Raw genomic sequence first — 18698 nt, forward strand, 5'->3', positions numbered from 1 at the left:
ACTTCTTTTTTTTTTAAGTCATTACATTTTCATGTTTTTATTTGTTCTTTTATTTTTGAAATTGTTGTGGGAGCATCGATGAAATATCCTTAATATAGCAGGTGTGTCCAAACTGAACTTCCTGTTTACATGGGCAACGCCAGGTATCCATACTAGTCTATTTTATTTAAAGGAAAGTCGTCTGTGTGTGCATGTGTGTGTGTTTGTATGTTTGCTAAAAACTTTTGTCATCTATATCCGATGGGTTGGAACCAGTACCATCTGAAAGATTAGATGCATAATGTATGAAATTTCGAAAAAAAAAAAAAAAAAAAAAGATAAATTCTGTGATGATCAACTGAACCACATTTTTGAAGTGGGTCTGGTTTTCATGTCACTGTTTTAACAAGTCACACGTGCATAATTAACTAAAACTCCTTATATTTTTTTTTGGGGGGGGTGTCACACAGGCATTTCCTGCTATTTTGATTGAAAGAAAAGTTGTTTTAATTCATTTATTTTTTATTTCATTTTTGTTTTTTAGTGGGGGTCCCAGCACACGGGCAACAAGAAATGCTCAATACCCGGAGAATAGATTCTTCTCTTCCTATCTCTTCTGCCGAAATATTTGCTTTGGAGGTTGTCATGTACATACTTTTTTTTTTGGGGGGGGGTGATTATATTTTCATGTTTTTATCTGTTTTTAAGTATCTTTTATTTTTGAAATTGCTGGAGATAACATATAATAATGAGCAATTGCTCAATATCCTTAGTATACCAGCTATGCCAAAACAGAACTTCATGTTGACCTGGGCAACGCTGGGTATCTATGCTAATAAATAAATAAAATGGACTGTCATTTTATTCCACCTCCACCACTAGATTTTTCCTCAGAGAACCTTGTAGAAGATTGGAAGGTATTTAAACAAGACCTCAAAATATATTTAACAGCAACAGAAAAACTCAACAAAAGCAATAACGTTAAAACAAACATTCTTTTACAACGTCTTGGGACACAAGGTCACAAAATTTATAGGAATTTTAATTTTTAAATGAAGGAAGATAGCCTTACATTTGCGACAGTTTTAGACAAATTTACAGAATACTGCAATCTACAAAAAAAAATGTAACAATCTCGTTTTGAGTTTCTCACTGCTTATCAAGAAGAGGCAGAATCATTTTACAAATTTGTCACCAAGATAAAAATACTCAGCCAAGAATGTGTTGTCAACTCTGCAACAGCCTTGTATTGCACATTCTAATAGGCACTAATGACTCATGTTTACACAAAAAACTTTTAGTCAAATCAGATTTAACCATAAAATTGGAGGTTTTACAAAAAGGATCAAAGTTGGACAATTTTATAAAAAAACTCAGTAAGAAAGAACATGGAGTAACCGAGACAGCAATCTAGTAGACAATCTGATGACAAAAAAAGAAATTGCAAATTCTGTTCATTTTCACTTTTTCATGGAAACTATCTTACATATCGACAAACCTGCAACAAATGTAATAAACAATCATTTTGCAAGTAGATGTCTTTCTAAAAGATCAGTATGTAAAGTGCATCAAGAACACAGTGAAGTATCTTCCACAGACGATGATAAATCTGAAAATTTTGTGGGTTGCATCTCTGCCAAATCCTCATCCACAAACAAAACAAAAACATTTACAAAATTAATGCTTTATCTGAGGACTGGAATGTAAATCTACAAGTAAATGGGATGAATATCGGATTTAAAATAGACTCAGACAACTAAGTAAGCATTCTTTCAATAAAAGATCATAACAGATTAAAAATACACTCAAATTTAAAATCAACCAGCATAACACTATCTGCCTATAACAACACAGCAATACCAGCTTAAAGAAAGTGCATTTCTCAAATAACAAGAAAACATTTTAAGCCTCATGTCACATTTATTGTAGCAGATGTACATGCATCACCTATACTTGGACTGAAACAAGTAGACAAGATTAACACAAGCAAATTTGATTTTCTCTCAAAATTCAAAGTACGTTTTGTAAAACTTGGTACACTCTCTGGTACCTATCACATTACAATATACCCAGAAATAAAACTGGTCATAAACCTTCCACAGTATATTCCATTTGTGTTAAAAGAAAAACTACAAAAAGGAACTTAAAAGAATGACAGAATTAGGTGTCATTTTACCAGTACATCAATCTACAGAATGAGTTTTATCACTAGTGGTAGTAGAAAAACCCAATAGCTTCCCTGGTATATGCCTTCACCCACGAAATCTCCACAAGGCTATAAAAAGAGAACACTACAGATTACTAACAGCATCGGATATAATGAACAAAATGGAAGATGCAAAGCTTGATGTATTCAATGCATTCTGGTAAATCAAAGTAGACAAAAAAAAAGTTTGAAGCTTCTCACCTTTAACTGAAACTGTGGGCAATTCATGTCCCCATCTATCTCATATGTTGTTATAATACATAGTGCCAGTGAAGTATGTCATGCAAAAATAGCATCAATCATTGAACACATTGAAGGATGCAGAAAATCACAGGATATCATCATTTGGGCAAATACTTAAAAAATTTTGAGATAGAATTAGTGAAGTTCTGAAAGCTATAAGAAAATCAGGCATGAAACTAAATCAATCAAAGTGCCGATTTAACATGACTGAATTGACATTTCTAGGATAAAAAATATCAAGTCATAAGGTTGAACTTGATGACAAAAAATGCAAACCTTTCATGAACATGCCAGATCCAACAAATTAAACAGAACTTCAGTCTCAGGATCGAGGATCATGTCTAAGTACATAATGGAAAAACTTAGTTCAGGATAGGCAGAGTGATAGAGCATTGCTCCAAGTGAGGTCATACTTGGTGCTTGGATGATGACAACAGAATACGTTGAAACTGCCGATACTTACTGCCAGTACTCTCTTGAAAGTTACCAAAATCATAACCTTACCCTGACACAATATTCAGTTTACCAAAGCAGGTTCATCAACCAAATCCATGACCATCAAATCCAATAACTCCAGAACTGGGAGTCAGATCATGATCAGGACGACTAACACATCAATCAAGAAGGATGCAAGATTAGACACACTAAAGAAAAGTTGCATCTTCAATATCAAAAGACTTGGAGGGTGGGATGTTATATATATATATATATATATATATATATATAGAAAAGACATTTACTGTGGACGTGATCAGTAACTTCCTATTCTCCAGAGTTTCCTGTAACAGCATCTTGGTATATAAAGACATGTATAAAATACTTCAGGTAAAAATTGTACTGGCAAAAAATGGCATGATAAAAATAGCAAAATATGAAAGAAAAAGCACAAGTGAAAGATGTTTATGAAAATCTTGGCTACAATACATAAAGAGAAAATATTAAGAACTTTGGCAATTTAACAGTAGATGAGGACACTCAGCTAATAATCTATTTCTATTCAAATATGCTGCCATCTTGAAAATCTGTCAATTATATTAGTATATTTAATCATTTGAAAAATGTCTTTCTCCAAATTTCATGCATAATCCTAAATAGATGTTAACTCCAAAGGGTTCACCATGCCATAATCTCAACAAAAAACAACATTTTTATCACCTATAAACATGTCTTTTATTGTAAATCATGATGTTGTATTTAGATGAAATGCATCTATCAATCTTTATGTCTTTATATTGAACATGCATTCTCAAAGTTATCGTCTAATATTGGTTTTCTTTTAACTGAAGTGCCATTATGGTTCAGTAATAGTGCTCTTAGAAGAGAAGAATTCAAAAATATTTATTTCAAACCCTGTAAATGGGGAAAACAACCAAGAGAGAAATGTTCCCCCATCCATTTCAAAATTTGTCTATTATATAATATTTTGATGAACTGGGAGGAAATGTTAGGGCATTTTAGCACTTGGAAAGCAAAATTAAGTATTAGCAAAATATGTCATCTGCTAAAATAAATGCTGTGGGATAAAATTATTAAGGAATCTGAAATAGAAAATGCATCATTTCAACAAGAAGTGATCCAAACTATCAAAACAATACATCATAATCAGAGTTTGTATGAAAGGAATTATAACAAAGATTGAACATATGAAAGTTTGGAAAATGTTGACTTTGGTGCTAATTTCGATGAAAATAATCTATCTATTTGCATTAACTGCTGGTGCACAAACAGAAGACACTACAAGATAAAAGAGATGAAATTAAGGTATCAAACTATTTGGCAAGAAATCTTACATCAAGCTGCTTGTTCTCATTTTTAAACCCTTATAAAGTCCTTAGTCAAACATTACGAGCAAAATTTAAAGATTTTCCACTTTCACATTTCATGTAGAATAACCCTGTAATTGAGGCACAGTACAGAAAAGTTTGTTTGGGAGAATGGAGTGAAGAACCATATTTTACAGAGAATGGAATTCCTCCTTGGCTACTCTGAGAGGTGACACAAGGACTGGTTCAACGATTGTGGAGGGGATATATGATCTCTCATACATGAGAAAAATGTAACTCATGATGCCTTTCTTAGAAATCCAGCATCTTCCACACTTCATGAGCATTTCTCCTCTCTCCATGCTATAGTGCAGCAAGAATTGCGTCAGGTGGAGAATGAATGGTGGCTGAAGCAGGCTATGGAGATCCAAAGCCATTTGGACATTGATGACACCCACGGTTTCAACAAGGCAGTAAAAATGTTCCATCGCCCAAGGCAACACACCATGTGCATAGTAAGGATGGTTCTCTCATCAAAGAGAAGAGCGGTATCCTGGAAAGATGGGCTGAACACCTGTGGGAGCTGCTTAATAAGATCAATGCCACCGATGCCTCCATTATCGATGATCTCCCCACTGTGCCATTCATTCCCGTGCTGAACAAACCATTAACCATCAACAAAGTGAAGGCGGTTATTCATAGCCTAAAAAATAACAAGGCAGCTGGTCTAAACAGCATACCTGCTGAGATCCTCAAGTGTGGCAGAACTGACCTCTTCCTGCATCTCCACCAGTTCATTCTGGATTGTTGGTAAGGAAAGTGTCTCCCACAGCAGTGGAAGTATGTTAACATCATCCTCATCTAGAAATGTAAGGGTGACTGCGCTGACTTGTGGCAACATCCGAAGCATCTCTCTCGTCTCTGCGGCTGGCAAAGTATTGGCTAAGATCATGCTCACCAACTTCTGGAGACTGTTGGCGATCTTGGTTGTCCCAGAATCCTAATGTGACTTCCGCCGAGAGCATAGTACCACTAATATGAATTCCGTTGCTCCTTTCCTTCAGGAAAAGTGTTGTGAACAGCATCATGAGCTCTATTTGGCCTTCATAGATCTAACCAAAGCCTTTGACACCGTGAACCATGAACTGTTATGGAACATTCTCCAGAAGTTTGGTTGCCCTCCTACTTTCTTGTCAGTCCTCGAGCAGTTTCACACTAGCATGCGTGCTTGTGTTGCCATGTCACATTCAGAATTGGACACTTTTGCCGTGAATGTCGGTGTGAAGCAGGAATGCATTTTGGCTCCAGTCATTTTCAATCTGTTCCTGGTTGCCATCACTTTGATTTCACATCGTGACCTTCAATCTTCTGATGCCCTTGCTGTCCAGTACCGTCTTGATGGCAGCCTTTTCAACCTGAAACGTCTTCGGAAGAGTTCATCTTCGACTTACAGTATGGCTCTAATCTCTCATTCTCCTGTGACCTTAGCTTTTGGCCGCCTGAACAACCGAGTGTTCGCCAACCACAATCTCAGCACCCATATAACAGTTGCAGTGTACAACGCAGTCATCCATACGGTTCCGAGGCATAGGTTCCGTAACGCGATCACATCACGCTGTTAGAATCATTTCACATCAGACGACTATCCTCAGCCTCCATTGGTGGCACAAGGTGTCCCATTCAGAGATTCGCATAAGAGCTGGAGTTACCTCTCTAGAGTCACTCCTTATCTGTCGTCAGTTTTGATGATTAGGCCATGTCATCAGGATGCCCTCAAACAGACTACCTCGAGGAATTCTCTTCAGTCAACTCACTCATGGCCAACGAAACATCGACTGCCCCAAGAAACGCTACATAGATTGCATCAAGCTCACACTCAAGTGTTGCAATATCCTCTTCAATCTTCTGGAGAATTTGGCAGTGGACAGAGACACTTGGTGCTCCATATGCGACTGTGAGATGGCCTTCTTCAACAACGAGCATGAGCGAGCAGCTATGGAGCATCACACACTGAGACACAGATGAGCGGCAGCCACTCACCATCAAAACCCAAATTCTGTTTTCCTGTGCTTTATCTGTACAAAGCAGTGTAGATCACGCATCGGGCTTCACTGTCATCAATAATAGAGTCAATAAAAAAAATGAATAAAAAATTAAAAAAATAAATGGAGAAGACGTGGTCATCCACATGGATGGACTACCATAACTAAAATATCATATATATATATATATATGATATTTATTTTTTTAATTTTTTAATATATATATGAATTCAAATAATTTTCAAGTTTATAAATTGAATAATTCTGTAAACTTGAATCAATATTAATATTTATGGGACAATCCTAACCAGATGAAAAAGCTAAATATTCGAGATAAAACACTGATATAAGAAATTCAATTTAAACTAGGCACCGCCAAAACTGGGGGGGGGGGGAAAGGACAAGTAAGTACTTTTTGACGGACCGTCTTTTTAAAAATCTACCAAAAATCAGGTAATTATCCGATCAATACGAAATTTTCAGCGATTATTAAGAGAAGAATGAACTTTATAACTGTGTACTTATTTTTCATAAACGATATTTATATATATATATATATTTTTTTTTTGCTTACAACCCCCCCTTGTTTTGAGGGGGTACAAATATGCTTAAAATAATCATCGGAAACTGAACACAACATATTGTGTTGTTGTAAGGGACAGAATTATAGATTAAAAAAAAAAAAATTGTTTGCATACCTTATTTTGACGTCTGAATATCAGAACTTTGTTTAATTATCCGCTTTTGAGTTTTGAAGTGTGAAATTCGGTGAATATGTTAAGTAAAATAATTAATTTAAGTTAAGCAAAACAAAAAAAAACTTTTTTAATATTTATACGAAAAAAGCCATTTTAAAATTTTTGATAAATAAATTAACAATTTATTTTTAGCGAGCCGAATAATGCATGACCATTATTAAACAGGGCATGCTTTGAATCGATACAAAAAAAAAAAAAAAAAAAAAATCGATAAATATTGTGCCCTTTGTGTTAAAAATAGCATCATTTTTTAGATCCCGTTTGAAAACGTTTGCCGCCTTTCGACTACGGTGGACCAAACGCGCTGAAATAATTTTTTTTTATTCTGCTTTAACTTGCCCCCCCCCCATTTTGGGGAGCCTGGCCCCCCCACACATACACATTAAAAACCAAACTCATACAAATGGTCACCCCTCTGGGGGTTTGTATTACTGTACACATAGATTCGAAAAAGTTGTCAAAAAACAAATATATAACAAATAAATGTTATCAAAGGCAAGATAAGTTACTTTTCTACCGAACTGGATATATTTTTCGTGTTTTTATTCAATGTAACATGTTTATTCAGCTCGAAAAACATACATTGTTTACCGTGGAAAATTCAAAATGGCGGCCGACTCTCTCTTTAACACGGTAAGTTCGGGAAAAGGTGTTATAAATAATAAACTAGACAAAATACTATGAAAAAAACACCGAATATATGTCAAGTTATGGCACGGTAACATATATTGAGCGAATTTCTAACAGTATTTTGTCTAGTTTATTATTTATTACACCTTTTTCCGAACTTACCGTGTTAAAGAGAGAGTCGGCCGCCATTTTGAATTTTCCAATACATCGGTAAAGACTGTATGCTTTTTGAGCTGAATAAACATGTTACATTGAATAAAAACACGAAAATTATATCCAGTTTGGTAGAAAAGTAATTTATCTTGCCTTTGATAATATTTATTTGTTATATATTTGTTTTTTGACAACTTTTTCGAATCTATGTGTACAGTAATACAAACCCTTTCAATACATCGGTAAACACTGCATGTTTTTCGAGCTGAATAAACATGTTACACTGAATAAAAACACAAAAAATATATCCAGTTAGGTAGAAAAGTAACTTATCTTGCCTTCGATAACATTTATTTGTTCTATATTTGTTTTTTGACAACTTTTTCGAATCTATGTGTACAGTAATACAAACCCGACATTTCTTAAATATTTATTTTCTGCAGATTATTATTATTATTTTTTTTTTTTTTTTACATTTGTCATTTCAAAACATTAATATCACGTTTGCTTTTTTCGATGATTTGCCAATAAAAGTAAAATAAATAAAAAGAAACTCACTAACGACTGGAGTGAATAATCGCAGAGAAGAATCGTTATCAACCAAAGAATTTTTCTTTTTCTTTTTCGGCATTTTGGGATGAAAATTTTCGATTTCTTTACAAGAAACTATTGTTTGTGAAAGACATATGAAGCCGCGTAGAATTTTGCAAATAAAATCATTAACATAGCATGTATTAAATTAAATTAAATTCAAATAAACAAATAAACCTAATACATAAAAAGAAAAGAATTATATAACTCACACTGAAAGCTTTTATTTCAGTAGTTTAAATGATAATAATTTTGTGAACTTTTGCTTGCATACGTAAGCGGCCAAGTTTTTGTTCCTGCTGATAAAAACGAAAATCTTTTCTTTTCTTTTATTCCTCACAAATTAATTTAAAAAACCAGACATGGATGTTGTTGTCGTTGGCAGTTTTATGACAGACTTAATGAGGTATGAAGTTTTTAATTATTAGTATGGTATTTTTTTTTTTTTTTTTTTTTTTTTGTAAGGGTAAAGACAAAATTGTTTGCTCCCACTGTGTAGCAGACGGATCGCCGGTGACAACCAAAATAAGGTCCCTTCTAAATTAATGTTTTCCTTTAATATTTTTCATTTTTCTTATAGTTGAAAATGTAGACCCCCCCCCAAAAAAAAAAACCCATAAAAGCACATACTCAAAGGGGGCATTTTGCAGTATAGACAACGAAACGAAAACGTGGTCGAAAAAATATATAACAAATCAAAAGCCTTTTTGTTTCTAAAAGTGGGGCTTCAGTTTTTAATCTGGCCTTTTTCTTAAAAAATTTGGCTTCAAACATTTATGTCTGCCTAACAGTTAGTGTTGCCAATTTAGCGGTTTTTTATATGACGTTTGTGAATTTTTAGGATGAGGATTAGGATTGCTTATTTATATTATTTATTATTATAGTTCTCATCTTGAGTGTGATTTTCACAACGTTTCGATCGATATAACCTCCGACCTTCTTCAGGTGTATCTTGTCGAACTCTGGAATGTTTCTGTCGAACTCGGGAATTTGGACGGAATTTCGAGCGGAACCCTTTACCTCACGGGGGTAGCGCGATGCTCTTGTCCCTTTGTGAATTTATGGATTTCTTTTATCTTATTTGTTATTTGGGTAAATATAGGGTTACGTAACAACAGAACACCGACTGCTCTAATATGCTTTTTTAGAGGTAATCGAGGTCGCTGACAACGAATCTGAGACCCAAACCGGGGGCAAATTTACCGTTTGCATAGTATTAACCCCTGAACCAACGAACTACTTTCAGCCATTTTACACCTTCCGTTTACGCTACGCGCGTGCGCGATGTGGTATTATGGTGAAAGATACTAGCTGGGAGAAACTTTTGATTTTGTTTAGTTCTGGAGTGACAAGGATGACCAACGACACCCACAATCCCCCCTTTTGACTTGGCCATGTGCCTAAGTTTTTTTTTATTCATTTTCAATGTATTTTTAACATGAATAAAGGATTTAATATCTCAAAGTGTAGTATCTGTTCCAACAGATGCTGCAAGCTATGACTAGCAAAGACCATATGTGGGGGTAACCCCACATATCTGACCTTGGTCACTGGAGGGGCAACCCTTCATACCAGCAGTTACTAATCCAGCTCCCATTTCCCACCTCTCGGGAGCTGGTCCCCCCTTTCCGCCCCCCCTCCCTCCATCTCCACATTAAAAAACGGCCTTGTGCCTAATTTGCTCAGTGGGGAAGCAAATAAATACCACCGGCCCCCGGCCCTCTGTGGCACGGGGGACAAGATCAAAGTGTATTATCTGTTCCGACAGATGCTGCAAGCTATGACTAGCAGACCATATGTGGGGGTGACCCCACATATCTGACCTTGGTCAATGTAGGGATCACCCTACAGACCACAGTTACTATCCAGCTCCCATTTCCTACCTCTCGGGAGCTGGTCCCCCCTCCCCCCCTCTCTCTCCACATTAAAAAACGGCCTTGTGCCTAATTTGCTCAGTGGGGAAGCAAATAAATACCACCGGCCCAGAGCCAGTGGTCTCTAGACGCTTGTTCAATGTCGACTTCGTCATATCAGACAGTAGCTTTCATTTCGAGACGAGACACTCCCTCTAATAAACAGGGAGCTGGTTTTCCCCGAACCAAGTTTTTTTTCTATAGCGTGGAAAGTCGATTGTCTGCCCCTTGCTGATATAATATTCCAAACATTCCCAATAGGTGTCGCTAGCAGTGTATCATTCAAAAACAAGATGGCGTGAAGTTTTTCTTCGATAAAATGTCTGATAATATTTGATTTTCTTAAATAAAAGAAAACTACTTGATCGATTTACGTGATTTTTGGAATACGACATTTTCATGCAGTGACAAGTACGTACATTATAAAGATTTTTTTCAGATTTTTATAGTAAAAAAGATTACTTGTGGTCTATAAATGATAGACTTGCACCAAATTTTCAAATTTTAAGCACCTATTAAGCCACATAAATTCTGTAAATCTCCCTTCCACAAAAAAAAAAGAACGAAAAACATAAAAATGTTTGGTGCTTATGTTTTTGTAAACCCCATTAAAAACTATGTGAGACAAAAAAAAAATGGCCTCCCAATTTGTTGTACTTTTCTTTAATTGTAAGTCATTAAAAAATGTCAGTCCATAATTTTTTCCACCCAAAAAGTACTATAATTTACTTTTTGAAAATTCTATGTTCCAGGAAAAAAAAAACAATTAAATTACCTCCCTCCTCCCCAACTTGTGCTTTCCTTTTCTTGTTTTATTTCTTTTTCAGCTAATTTTAAATTTTCCGTGGAAGATTGGGACGTCATAGCAGGCAGTTTGCTAGGTGAAGCAAGCTGTCATTTATGCTGCCACGCACGTGTGTAGCGTAAACAGAAGGTGTAAAATGGCTGAAAATAGTTCGTTGGTTCAGGAGTTAATACAATGCAAACGATAAATTTGCCCCCGGTTTGAGTATCAGATTCGTTGTTAGAGCGGTCGGTGTTTTGTTGTTACGTAACCCTATATTTACCGTTATTTTTTTGTAAAAATGAAATTAATTTTAAAAAATCAGATTTTAATTGAAGTAAAGATTTGAAAGTTAAAATTCGCTCTGGGAATTTGAAATGTTCTTGTTGACATAGTTGTTGTCGACTCACCACATATCTCTACGGTTCCAGGTGAGCATTGTCTGAAGATAGCGGTTTCAATCCTACTCAAAGCCGGCCAGAGGCTTAGTTGGCCAAAAACGTGGTGAGACGACAACAACTATGGAAGGCAGTAATTGCTGAGGATGCAGTCAGAGAGTTGGAGTTCCTATCCCGTCACGGTAACCATCTGACGTTAAACACAAGGTCGGTCTTTAATGTAATGAAAACTCTGCTACCCCAAAAAGAGTCACTTGGTAGTAACATTTTTTTTTAATTTTTTTTTTTTTTTTTTTTTTACATAGGCGTCACCACTTATCAAGGCCGATAGGCCACTCAAGGATAAGGGTTAAAGAGTGTAGAGTAGTCAAAAGGACAATATAGTAATCGATAGCAATGGAAGTTCGGTAAATTTGTTAACTTAAGTGAAACGGCTCATCAGAAACTTGTTCACGTTGGACTTGAAGACAACCATATTATAGACAGCTGGAAAGCAGGAAAACGGAAGACAATTCCACAGGCTTGCAGTTCTAAGAAAGAAGCTTTGATCATGGAATCTATGTTTAGGTTTAGGCACAGATAAAGAGTGGGGAAAATTATTGATAATGTTTTCAGCTAGTCTAGTGTTTCTTGTGAAAGTTTGGCGAGGGGGGACCATAGATTGAAGCTCAGTCGAACACTTTCCATGAAAATAACGATAAAGCAGAGACAAACTCACAACATCTCTTCTGTGAGATAGAGGTTGCAGCGAAGAGAAAAGGACATCTCCCACCAGGCCACGAAGTTTATTTTGAACCCTATCTTAAAGGATTTTGCCTTCATCAACCAAAGAAAAAAAAGATAAAGTATCACAAAAGAATTTTGTTTGGAAAAATAAAAAATAATACAAATAAACGAAAAATAAAGATATTGTAAAATTGGCAAATATTTAAATCATAAATTCTTTTTTCATTTTTAAAATATTCAGAGGAGACAAAAATTGTGAATGGTGATGCGCATAAAAAGTTCTGCCCAATTTAATCTAAATAACACCCTTATTCCCAGCTCTTTGTAACAGTTTAGGACTCAAGACTGTTAAGCATTTCTTTTTTTTTTTGCTATGGAAGATAAATTCTGTATGTTTTACTTTTTAAGATGATTATGTGTTGTGTTACAACATTGCAAGTTAGACTTGGAGTTAGACAGATATAAAAGATTATGTAGTGACCAACTAAATCAAATCACTCGTCATATAATCAGAGGAATGTATTCGGCTGGAATTTATTCATTTCAGGAACAATTTGGTTTTGTCACCGTTCACCCATGCAATTCTATCAGTGCGTAAAATCATGGTTGTGGACACATCCATTTTATACATAAATCCATGGGACTATATTTTTTGTCTATTCATGCATGTAGACAGTAAACAAGCCAGAATATTCTAGAAAATTCTGATGTGCCAAAAACAAATCAGTCCAGACAATGTTTCAACAAGTCACCATCACCGCTGCCCATGATTATCACACCTGTTGGACTCTGTCCAAAAGCCTGCAATGAATAAATTACTCAATCGTTTGCCAATGAAACTCATTCAAATAACAAAGAAAAATATTTTTTCTTGCAAAACTCTTACCTTCCTTGTATACTTTTATTTGTGGCATTTCTTCATAAAATACGTTGATAATAACAATTTCCTCAGTCATGAAAGATTTCCAGCTAATATCTTTACAATTACACAAATATTATTTTTGCACTTGGAATATAATTCTGAACTTTCGTCTTATAAAAAATGCATATTTCCCAGCTTTATTCATGTTCTGGGGAGATCACAAACATACAGGATTGAATCCAAATCACACATCTCCCATTTATAAAAATGATGTCTGGTTAAATAAAATTTATTTAGATTTTTAGAATTTGTTCCCGAGTTCTTACTATTTACTGATATTTCTTTTTATTTTTCTTGTTAGGAAGAAGAGTTTTGACCTATGCCCCCATCACTGTCATGAACTCAAACATCGGTCGTTACCTTTTTCTCTACAATTAGTTACCTATCTCAAAAGTTAGTATGACAAAGAAATTAGGGATCATTTTAATAAAAATTTATATGAAAAAGAATCTCCTACTTTAGATTCTAAAATATTTTTTTTGTATTCACACATAATTGCCTAAAAAAGCAGAATCTCATTTTTTGGAGGGGTATAGCTAAGGGTCTTAATCTATTTTTAAATATAGATAAAAAAAATTTTTTTAATTTGATTAACTTAATGTTTCCCTATATATTCTCCAAGACATTTATAAACTTGCAAAATTTCCATCTTGTGCTATTTTTCCAATTTATACACTTGTGCCATTTTTACCTACCCTCTCCACTCTCCTTTAGAATGGTTCTAAAATCTATCAATTCATGTATTTGGTGCCTGCGTTTTGTGGATTTAAAAAAAAAAATTTTATTTTGCAAACATTAATTTTTCTGATATTTGCGGAGAATTTATTCGTCAATATTTAATATTTAAATACATTATTATTGTGATATTATATAACACTGATTTTTTTATGATTTGTTTCTTGCAAACAAAATATACCCTCTCCAAAAAACTAGCTGATAAAATGTGGCACCATTCAATATAATTCCAAAAATATATAGTGAAAAAAACACGAAATATTTTGTGTATTCATAATATTTTTATATTGGGTAGGAAGTTAAAATAGTGTTTTTCTTTTTTGGAGATCTTTTGTTTCGGATTAGCGGTTTTTGAAAATTTCAGATGGCATCACTGGCAAAAAGTTATAAATCCAGCAATTTTCTGGAGATTTATTTTCCCTGATCCAGCGAGTTTTGAAGCTCTCAATTGGCAACACTGCTAGACCAAAGTTGTCACATGCCTCTGAGAATATTTTTGTGTTGCGCTGCATGTCTGCCTCAGAGGTAAAGGGCACAGTTATCAGCAAATAGAAAGTCATTGATAGTGTTTGTTGCAGCCCTGAATTTTGCTTGTAGCCTTCTGAAGTTAAAACTGATCTATCAAATTTATACCTGATTCTAATGCTCACAGCAGCATCTTTGTAAGTGCTTATCATGATGCTGATGCATTGCAGAGAACATGAGGCTGAACAGATTGGGAGCCAAAAGCACTCCTGTTTTATTCCATTTGTGATTTCAAAGCGTCAGTGGTTTCCCCAGCATACCATCCTGAAACTGATGTATAATAGTGATGAATTTTATAGGACACTCATACTTTGTCATGATTTTCCAGAGGCATTTGCTTACATTGTCAAAGGCTTTGGTCAGATCAACATAGGTGGAGTAAAGATGCACATTTTGTTCTTGGCACTTTTCTTGGAACTGCTTGGCAGCAAACATCATATCAGTAGTACTGCAATCTTTGCAGAATCCACATTGGTTCTATGATAAGAGGTCTTTTTCGAAATGAACTAGGACTCTGTTCAGCAATACTCTGCCTACAATGGATAGCAGAAATATTCTCTGATTGTTATTGTAGGCCTAGTGGTTTCCTTTGCGCTTGTATAGATGTTTCATGGAGGCATCTTTTGAAGTCTTGGGGAAGTATATACAATTTATATTGGTATATCCTGACTAATCTGTTTTGGAGAGAAACTGTTTTTTAAGCCAGAGTTATGCTTAGTTAAAAACTGTTTGACTATTAAATATTGTTGTGAACACAAGATTCTGGTGTTAATTCTCATAACCACCACATGGTTGAGAAGTAAAACTGGATTTTGTCCTTGTTAGCCATTTGGGAATCCTAGTAAACACATTGGCCACAGGAAAAAGTGTAAGTCTTTAGTTTGTGTTTTATGCCCCCCCTCCTTTTAAAAATCTTTTATAAAGGAATAGTTTGTGCATTTTTCTGTTACATAGCAGCAATATTTAATCTGCTGTCTAACATGTCTTCTTTATTGTTTGTCTATAACAATCTCTTAATGAAATTATTTAACAATCTTTTACCTTTTGACATATGTCGGACACATGACGGTTGGATTTAATTTAATTTTGCTACCAAAATCTACATTTTGGAATTTGAAATTTATTTTATTTTCATTTTTCTATATCTTTGATTTTACCTCAATCTCTTAGACTGGAATTGTACATTTTCAACCTAAAATACTTGTTAAAATTTACAATGAATGGTGTCATACTCTGCTTTCATTGGGGACCATGATAGCATATACATAAATCTGGGATATGGCTCGTAAGGCCCCTGGGTTCCAAATTAACAGCAGAACATGGGGGAAAGGGTTTTCTCCAGTTTAGGGCCTGTGTAAAGAAAGATAAACAGAACAAGCATGCAAGAGACAATGCAAAATGAGCAAAGTGTAAATATAAAAATATTTATTTAACAGCAAATGATATGGCGAATATTATGCAAAAAAATAACAAAACAAAAAAAAAGAATAGAGCGAGAGACAAATGAGGGTAGCGGGATCTAGCTTATATCAAAATGAACAGAGAAAGAAAAATAGTTTCATTTAACCTTGGAAAACAGTGTGCAAAAGAAAGTATAACTTACACGATCGATGCGTGACATGGTGGGGGTAATCCAGATAAAAGTTTGATGAAAAAAATAGTATATAAGTCTTCGTCGATGAGTCGATGCAGTACATTCTTCGGGTACTTTAGTCATGAGAGGAAAATGTTTAACAGCCAAATCTGTGACGGGTAATATTTATTCCTGGGCTTCATTTTCAACAGATGGGAAATTTCCTTTCTTTTTCCTTATTCTTCTGTTTGACTTATCCCTGTTTTCTTTTTCTTTCTCCTTTGCATTAGTTCTGCTAACCAATCTCAATAACAGCCACTAGTCAACTAACTTTGCTTGCTGAAACAAACTAGTCAACTAACTTTGCTTGCTGAAACAAAATTCTCTTTGTCACACATTGTCTACAAAGCAATAATCGTTAAAAATGACAACTGCAAAGTATGACCATCTTAGAGATTAAAAAATTAAGAACTCAACATTTAACTCAAAATTAATTTATTTTACTTACAATCTAAAATAATTTTTCTAAATATAGAAAAGATATATATTTTTCTTTTTTTAGGTGAAATTGTCTTCAGAGATTTTAACCCAAATGTTTTTCTCATTTTTTTTTATCAGTTATTTATGTATTTCTCTCTTCTTCTCCACCTCCATCTTCCCTCTCTGCTTATCTCTCTTCCGCCATATATAGCAGTCTATCTTGCTTCTTCTCTTCCTATCGTTCACCCTCCTTCCCTATCTCTCTCTCCTGATCTATTTCTCTTCCATCCTATCATTCTCCCTACCTCCTCAACTATTTCTCTATTCCCATCTCTTTCTCTCCCTCTCTTTTCTCTCCCTACATTCCTATCCATCTCTGACAAAAATTTAAAACATTGAACCTTGAATTCTTGACCATTTAATGATTTTTATTTCAATTGTTTAGAAATGAATAGGAGCAAAATGAAGCTTGTTTGATTTTTTTTGTTTTTGCTTTTTTAAAGTTTGATCTTGATAAAACATTAAAAATTGAATAATTCATGATATACAAAATAATATAAATGAATAAGCAGAAAATGTGATAAATATTGCTCACTTTTCGTATAACATTTTGCTTATTATTGATGTTATTTATTTTTATAGAATAATAAACATCTCTTAGTTTAAATAATAGTTGTAGTCTTTGTCTATTTGTTTGTCCTGTCTATGTATTTGTTCACAAACTTTTATAATTTTGGAGATAAACTCCCATATATATTTTAAAATTATAAATTACTTGGATTAATACATTTCATTTTGATCAAAGGGAGTAAAATATTGTTGTGGGGTCTGTATCACACTTGACATTTGTAAAAAGGAACTGCACCATTTTACTTTATAACTTGATAATAAAATAGAAATTAAATTAATAAGAATAGAAATGGTAAAGCATTGGCAGATGACTCATGAGTAATTGTATGTTGTTCATAATTATAGCTACTGCACGGATTTCCCACAGCCGGGGGAAACCATCCATGGTCAGAAATTTAAGAAAAGTTTTGGAGGCAAAGGAGCCAACCAGTGCATTATGGCCCAACGACTTGGTGCCAAATCAGCAATGATTGGTAGGGTAAGTATTTACAGTTTTTCATCAAAATTTTATAAACTCTTTTTACAGCTTTTTACCCATATTTTTTAAATGCATAACAGTTACTAATAAGGGTAAGTTGCAATACTGCATAAGCAAAAGCAAAAGAAAACATTATTTACTATAATTTTATTAATCATAAAATTTGGAGCTATCTTCCATTTCTGATTGATTTATATTACCTATTCCTGATTGATTTATATTTTCTACATTGCTATAACGTGCAATTTTTACTGTTATTTTATTTTTCATACTAAGCCATGGTTATAATAAATTGTCAAAACTATTTCACTGTAAATAATAAAGATCATGAGGACATTATTATTTGTTTTACATTTTACACCAAGTTTGTCGAGTGAAGAATTGTTATTTCAATAATGAGTACAAGAGTTTGTTCACTGTCAACTGGTGTTTCAGTGTTTGATCATATGAATGTTTACAAATAACATTGCTAAAGACATTCTATTTTAGGATAGTATTTTTATCTTTAATCATATTTACCCTCCCCCACAAGGCAAACTGCCACTGAAATCTAAAGAGCTACTGTAAATTAGGGATCATGCCTACAATTATACTCTGAGTAGGGAGTTGAGCAGCAGTTCACATTGCACTTAAATTTCTGCATGTTAATACAGTTGGAACCAGGGTACGATGAAGGAATTCTAGGGGCTAGCAGTTTAAGAAAAGAAATTATTAGAGTAGAAGTCTCTCTGGTATCCTTGACAATATATTCTATGCATTTGTCATGTTGGCGATGAATGTTAGACTGAAGAGTTTGAATGATGAACTCTCATCTACTGTTTTTTTATCCATAGTTGGAAAGGTTCTTTGTAATTGTTAAAGGAAAAGAGTTTTGTCTTAGTAGCATTAAATTTTAACATCCATTGGCATCCCCATGCTGCTACAGACTGGAGGTCATTTCCTTAGGTTTCAGATATGTGCATATTTATTTTTTTCCACACGTTATGGTGTCATCAGCTAATATATCTATCTCAAACACAATTTCATCAGGGAAGTCGTTTATGAATATCAGGAACAATAAAAGTTCAAGAATCAACCACTAGGTACACCCAAATTGCATGTTGTTTCGATGTACAACATCAAAGACAACCTGGATTTTTTTTTTTGTCTCAGAAGGATTTTATTATATT

At 34.3% G+C, this 18698-nt stretch overlaps 2 protein-coding genes across 7 annotated transcripts in view; one reads left to right on the forward strand and one right to left on the reverse strand.

The window, feature by feature from the left end:
• The window catches only part of LOC145256389 (cyclin-dependent kinase 2-interacting protein-like), a 161014-nt gene extending 144840 nt beyond the window's left edge, over positions 1–16174 (reverse strand). The window contains exon 1 of one of the 3 annotated variants that reach the window (XM_080115238.1): positions 8333–8488. In XM_080115238.1, the coding sequence (XP_079971364.1) occupies positions 8333–8405 (73 nt within the window). In that variant the 5' untranslated portion in view covers positions 8406–8488. Of the gene's footprint in view, positions 1–8332; positions 8489–15971 lie in introns of those variants that run through there. The other 2 variants (XM_080115239.1, XM_080115237.1) reach the window with 2 other exon arrangements.
• LOC145256387 (ribokinase-like) overlaps positions 1–18698 on the forward strand; it is a 212233-nt gene that overhangs the window by 103323 nt on the left and 90212 nt on the right. For 2 of the 4 annotated variants that reach the window (XM_080115236.1, XM_080115235.1), the window contains exon 2: positions 17397–17529. In XM_080115236.1, coding sequence (XP_079971362.1) covers positions 17488–17529 — 42 coding nt within the window. In that variant the 5' untranslated portion in view covers positions 17397–17487. Of the gene's footprint in view, positions 1–8625; positions 8772–16011; positions 16121–17396; positions 17530–18698 lie in introns of those variants that run through there. The other 2 variants (XM_080115234.1, XM_080115233.1) reach the window with 2 other exon arrangements.

The sequence above is a fragment of the Euprymna scolopes genome, chromosome 32, assembly GCF_053919585.1.
Source record: "Euprymna scolopes isolate OS-2025 chromosome 32, ASM5391958v1, whole genome shotgun sequence".
Taxonomy (NCBI): Eukaryota; Metazoa; Mollusca; class Cephalopoda; order Sepiida; family Sepiolidae; genus Euprymna; species Euprymna scolopes.